Consider the following 6,649-nt stretch of genomic DNA (forward strand, 5'->3'; position numbering starts at 1 on the left):
GAACAAGAAAGCATGACATTAAGGAAATGCACTTTAAATTCCTTTGTTAAAGGAGTAGTGTGGAAGTGGGGAGGAGGGAGTACAGTATGGCCCCGCTTTACGGCGCTTCGCTAATACAGCGGTCTCAATTAGACTAAAGCCCCACTCACACAGCGCTTGTTCCGCTTTTACGGCGGTTTTCAGGCATTGCGCACCATTCTATTCAATGAGTTCCGCTTGACAGCGGTTTTCACTTTACAGCGGAGGTCCCAAACATAACCCGCCGTATGAGTGGGGCCTTACTGTATTATTTATAGATACACCCTGGGATAGTCTTTCCCATAAACACAATCTCCAAAGTACTGGCTGATTGCAGTGAGTGAAAAAATGCCTGTTCACATCTGGCTTTCAATAATTTCTTGCCTGTTTCCACTGGTCAATTCCATTCTCAGTTTATGTATATTTTCTTTATTATTTTGGTGTGTGTAACAATTGTGTTAAAATAAATGTTCGTGGTGGAATCAGATCATCACGAGTACTGCCTCATGAAATGAACAGGGTCCTTTAAGTGTAGGAGGGGCCCTTTCTGTCTTATCATTAACCTGAGAGGACTATTTAACCAAGCACTGCTTCTCCTGATTCTACACCGACAGAACTTGCTGCCATCTCTTCTAAAGCTGTCTACATGACTACTGGTAAGTCTTAGAGGGATACTGGGCAGGAGAAGGGAGGGAGTAGTTTAGGATTTGGGGCATTTCTTTGGACCTGTAATCTGTTACTGCTTCATAATTATTTAGTGACATTTATATTCTCTGTGCAATACAGAAGTGACATGGGGCCTGCCCAAAAGTTTTAGGGGTTGGACACTGGGGATCTATAGACTAAGGTCATACCCCACCCACTCTTAGCGTACTAAGAGTGTGTTAAAAGTACAGTGTGGACGTGGTCTACGTCTGGTCCCTCCAGCAACCAGAATTCCTTCACTCCCCTCTGGATCTCTTAAAACACCTTGCAAGAAGAGAATATGGTGTGACCAAGAAGCAAAATTCTCTTTTCTTGGGGATACCCCTTCTCTTCCTCTCTAAGGGGAACAATCCAAACACAATAACCACTGGAATGATTGAGGTAGGATCGGACAAATCTCCAGCTCAACTGTCTGCTTCCTGGTTCAGCTGGGCTATGCTGCCGTAACACTCTCAGTCAGAGATCTGCCAGCTTAACTTGCTGAGCCAAGACTGGAATAATTTATGCTGGCATGAGCCCCCAAAATGGGTACTCTGGGGGAGTGGTGGGGGAGGGCAGACTAAATTTACGATGGATCCTAATTCTGTTCAGCTCAAAGACGTGACCCAGCTGAACTTACACCAGCAAAAAGAGTAGTGCAAGGCAAACTCTATTATACAAGCTGGTTTTCCCTCTGTCAGGCTTGGGCCAGCCTCACTCCTAAATAGGGGTTGATACACTGGTTTACCATAGTAAGGATTGCTCCTGAAGAGAACAAACCTGAGTCACTGAGCTGGCCCAAGCCTGGCAGAAGGAAAGAAGCCAGTAAAACAGAGTAACTTACACCACCCTTTTCGCCGGTATGAGTTCACCAGGGTTCAGAACAAATGGGAAGGTGGCATCCAATTAAATGTAGGAATGTTTTGCATAGGCACAGAGCCTCCAGGGTATGCAGAAACTACTACCTTCTTTTTGGGTGGCCACATTTTGCTGTCAAACTGACAGGCCCTGGGCCACCCATGTTCAGTTTTGGAAGGAACAAGTAGAGGGATCCACAACAAAACGCTCCAGTGTAATCCAGAGAGGCAAAGCATCCGGAGTCTTGTAGCACTTCTCTGGATGCCCAGACATGGTGTGCTTCAGAAAGAGGAAAAGAAAAAAAATGACTTTTTTCCCTTTATGAAACTCCTGAATCCTTCCTCCTGGTCCTCTATGGAGAAAGGCTAAAGGCTTCCAACCTGAAACATGAGCACTTCATTTCTATATAGCAGAGAGGGCAGGGATGGAGTTTTTCAGAATGTGGGTAATTCAAAAAAGTGTCTTTTCCCTTTTCCTGAAGCAAGCTGGCTAGTTAACCCATTTCCCCACATATTCCCAACTGAACTCCCACCGTAAAAGCTGCTGTTTGTCCTATAATGCAGAACATACACTCATAGTGCGAGTCGTTTCCTACTCTTAGGGTGACATCTTGCAACGTTTACTAAGCAGACCGTATATATGGGGTGGGATTGCCAGTTCCTTCCCCGGCCTTTCTTTACCCCCCAGCATATTGGATGGAAGGCTGAGTGGACCTCGACCCCTTTTACCAGAGATTCGACTTCCTCCTTCCGTTGGAATCAAACTCCGGCCGTGAGCAGAGCTTCGGCTGCATTACCGCCACTTACTACTCTTTGCCACAGAGGGTCTTAGAACATACATACAGATGGGAACCTATATTTTTGTCCTATGGGGCAAATAGCTTGGCGGGAGGAGGTCAGACAGAATAATAGCTCTGGAGAAAATATTTAAATGTCCTTTCCCATCGGAATGCCTCTCCTCCCTAGATGCTTAGTATTTTTTATAACTACAGAAAAGCCTATTCCCCAATCTCCCACATACCACCTCTAGCTTGTCCTCAATTCACACCAGCAATAGCTCAAGCTTACATTCAAAATTACAGTCTGATATTAAATACAGATCCATAGACAGCAAGCATATCCTTGACGGGGCAAGTTTTTCATCTCCTTTTTCATGCCCCTAGGAGAATAATCAGATTTTGAGCCTCAGAAGTGCTGGAAGATGTGATTAATCCAGGTCTACTATGGAGGTTAGGGTCATGCCAGCAGAAGAGCAGAATTTTAAAATGTAGTTTTTATCTGTCTGAATTCTAGCCAGCTATAATGGGATTCTTTGGTCCTTCCTTTACCTACCTACCTCCCCCCCCCCCGCACCCCAAGCCTTCAGATAGGACAGGCATTGTACAGAATCCACAGAAAGAAAACATCTAGTTCCAGCAGTATTGTGAGCTTTTGTTTCTCAAACAGCAATTCCCCAAAGTCACAGGGCAAACTGCTTTTGAAACTGATGGGTGTGTCAAGTACTGTTCTGTATAGCTTGGGGGAGGGGGGGCTCCTATCAAAGGGAAAGAGAGGAAGATACTTCTGAGAAAGCACTTTAGGTTTGTTTTATCAAGCACCTTACAATCCAATATTAATCATTTACATTTGGCACTATATTAGGAACAAACAGATTTATTTTCTTAAAACGTTGAGATTCTTTTCCAACAAGTCAGCAAGTTCAGTTAATTTCTTATTTACTATACATAAGATAAATTAAAGAAATAAAGGCATAGTGCCCCAGAGCTATTATGGCTGTAGTATGTACACATTAAGTGATGAGGTGGGTCAGCGTATCTTTCACTCAGGAGAGGAAATTTTATTTGAAATTTATTTCTGTTGTTCTTTTACTGTATGTTGTTGAACTGTGTTTGCTGAAATATGACTTGTATTTTAATATTTACATTGTATTTTCCTTTTACATGTGATGAATTGTGGTAGCCCATGGCTCTGAGCAATAAAGATTCATTTCCTTTCATTTTGTCAATTTATGAAATATTCTGATCTAATTAGACACATTTTGGTTTTTTTCCTAGAATCAAGCACCATGGCACAAATAGTCCCCAAGAACAAAGCCCCAGGGATTGATTTCTGCGGAGTAGATAAATATTATTACATTGTCCGCTCAGACCTGGGCTGCTACATGAGGTCAACCAATTTCAATGAGGGCAGTGACCTTGAGGTGTTTACCCTGCATGATTCTTGCCGGGGAGGAGATCACTACATAGCCCACGAGAATGACCTGTTCTACATCATCAAAGGAGACCACTATCGCCGTGTCACCAACATGAATAAGGACCAGGGTGCTGTAGTATACACTCTCCATCCCAACTGCCGTGAGGGAGACCATTACCTCTCAGCCTTTGGAAACTTCTATATCATTTTCCAGGGCAGAGGTGTTTACCGTCGGGTCACCAATATGAATACAGATGAAGATGCAATTGAATATACCCTTCACCCAGCCTGCAGGGATGGTCTGTATTACTGGGGCATCAAGGATTATTACTACTTTGTGAAACCTCATGATGAATGGGGCGTCCAGTACTATAGGTGCACCAACTTTCATGAAAATCTGGATGCTGTTACATATTCTTTCCATGGTGATGTAGTGAACATCCTTCCTGGAGGATTGGCTGTTACCCATGGCTCATCCTTTGGTAAGTGGGAGGCTCTCAAGACCATCTCCAATGATTCCAACACTTCCATTGTATGGGACAAGAAGATCACAAAGAAAGTGGGATACACCAAGCAGAAGATGAGCAGTGTGGAGCACAACTGGAAGATAAGCCTGAGTGCCTCCTATCAGTCAGGAGCCCTAACTGAAGCCATTGCCAAGTACCAATTCTCCCTCACTGCCGAATATGGTGGGAAGAGTGTCAGCACTGAGCAGGAAGACTGGAGTGAAGCCACAGAGGTTGAAGAATCCATTAGTGTGACCCTGCAGCCTGGTGAGAAGATGTACATATGGCACTACCAACTGGGCTTAGGCAATGAATCTGTCTTGTTCTGCCGTGACATGAAGTTTACCAATAATTCTACTCCACCTACAGATAATCCTTTGCCCCCTTCTAATAAGCAATGAAAAATGTGAGGTCACTCAACAGGCATGCCCCAGGGCTTCTTCTGTGTTTTATGATATTTTATATCATTGGGGTTAAAAAGACAATTAGAATCTGTAGAACTTTCACAGGCTTAGGGGGGATTTAGCTGAGGGGTATAGAAAAGCCCAAGATCAACACAAAGTGAGATTAACGATTGTTGGGATTGTTATATACTCTACTGTTTGTACACACAATATCCAGCTTGCTACACTAGGCTACATCAATGGAAGTATACCTGTTCAAAGTTATGTACTGTGCAGGTGGTCCAACTGAATTCCTTGCATGCCGTCTAGCTAAACTGTCATTTCCTATTGCCCATGCATCTTTTTTTACAAAGCCCTGTCTTTAGTTTGCTCTATAGCTACTGAACTCCTGAATCTGTCATTCGTATAAAAATAAAATTTAATCAGTTAAGTGGGCTGATCTACATTTTATACTTATGATACACTTTTTTCTTTTAGAACACAGACATTACTTTTGCATTTTCAGGACACAAATACCTTCTTCTTCCCCAACAATACTTGTCTGGAGAATATTTAAGAGTGGGGAGCTCAGTGCATAAATTCATGCTGGTGTACAGAGACCCTCACTTTTTCTACATCATTCACTCATTCATTCATAAGCCAGGTTTGACAGTTGGCCTACAGCAGTGGTGGGTAACCTGATCCAGACCCCGCCCTCATTCCAACCAATTTTGCAACAGTAGCAAAAAGAAAAAACATTAGACACAATGCTGGGATAGGCAGAGAAGTTTGTGCATGTCTCCTCTGTGTGACTTGTGTGCACGTGCGAGAATGTGGGTGGCCATTGTCAACACACGCATCACTAGCAAGCTGCCCCTAGATGGTTGTCTAGGGATGAATGGTGCCCTTAGGCCAAAAAAGATGAACCAACCATGGCCTAGAGGTACTGGAAACAATTTCCCTTTTCTCTTATCACAATTCACCAGGCATACAAGCAAAGTAGAATGTTTTAAAGCAAGATGGAAGGGGATATTGGGCTTTTATTCTCCAAGGGACATGTCACATCACTACTGTACCTGTATGAAAATGGAAATGGACTGCCTTCAAGTCACTCTCGACTTACGGCAACACTATGAATAGGGATTTCATGGTAAGCGGTATTCAGAGGGGGTTTACCATTGCCTCCCTCTGAGGCTAGTCCTCCCCAGATGGCTAGGGCCTGCTCAGCTTGCCACAGCTGCACAAGCCAGCCCCTTCCTTGTCCACAACTGCTAGCTGGGGGGCAACTGGGCTCCTTGGGACTATGCAGCTTGCCCACAGCTGAGCCACTCACTGTGGGGATGATATTTAGCTGGCCCTTTACACCCAGGGGACACGAGCGGAGATTTGAAGCCACAGACTCTGGACTCCCAGCCAGGCTCTCCTCCCCACTGCTATACCACCCTGTATACTTCCAGGTAAATGGTTTCATTCCATTGGTCTTGGAGACAAGAGTCCTTTGCATTGTGAGGCCACCAGTGCCTAAACTATTTTCAGAGCAACCCTCCACCCTCTACAAAACAATTTCAACAAGTTACACACACACAAGAGTAAACTATAACCATTCAAGGGCTGAATCCCACACCTTATGCATGTACGATTCTAATTCTACCCTAACCACACCTCTGATCCCAGGGCATGATTATGAAGCCTTTATTTGGGAGTCATCGGGGGTGCAATACTTCGATAACAGACTATTGTGTCGGTAAACTGAAATTCTTCTGCCCAAAGGACTGAAAACAAGACCAATATTAAGGTAGAGCAGCCAAAGAGGTACAAACACTGCAGTTGTCATTTTTCAAATCCTGGCATACTTTCACTTTAGGAACACAAGAAGCTGCCTTATCCTGGATCAGACCAGGGGTCCATCAAGCTCAGCATTGTCTACACTGACTGGCAGCAACTCTCCAGGGTTTCAGGCAAGAGTCTCTCCCAGCCCTACTTGGAGATGCCGGGGATTGAACCTGGG

At 44.2% G+C, this 6,649-nt stretch overlaps 1 protein-coding gene across 1 annotated transcript; it reads left to right on the plus strand.

Moving 5' to 3' along the window:
* The first annotated feature begins 592 nt into the window (after nt 1-592).
* On the plus strand, nt 593-5,111 carry LOC133366258 (uncharacterized). Its single transcript, XM_061589152.1, has 2 exons — nt 593-674; nt 3,614-5,111. Exons 1-2 carry the CDS (start codon nt 665-667, stop codon nt 4,657-4,659), a joined length of 1,056 nt encoding a protein of 351 aa, XP_061445136.1. The 5' UTR covers nt 593-664; the 3' UTR covers nt 4,660-5,111.
* The last annotated feature ends 1,538 nt before the right edge of the window (nt 5,112-6,649 follow it).

The sequence above is a fragment of the Rhineura floridana genome, chromosome 11 (assembly GCF_030035675.1).
Source record: "Rhineura floridana isolate rRhiFlo1 chromosome 11, rRhiFlo1.hap2, whole genome shotgun sequence".
Taxonomy (NCBI): Eukaryota; Metazoa; Chordata; class Lepidosauria; order Squamata; family Rhineuridae; genus Rhineura; species Rhineura floridana.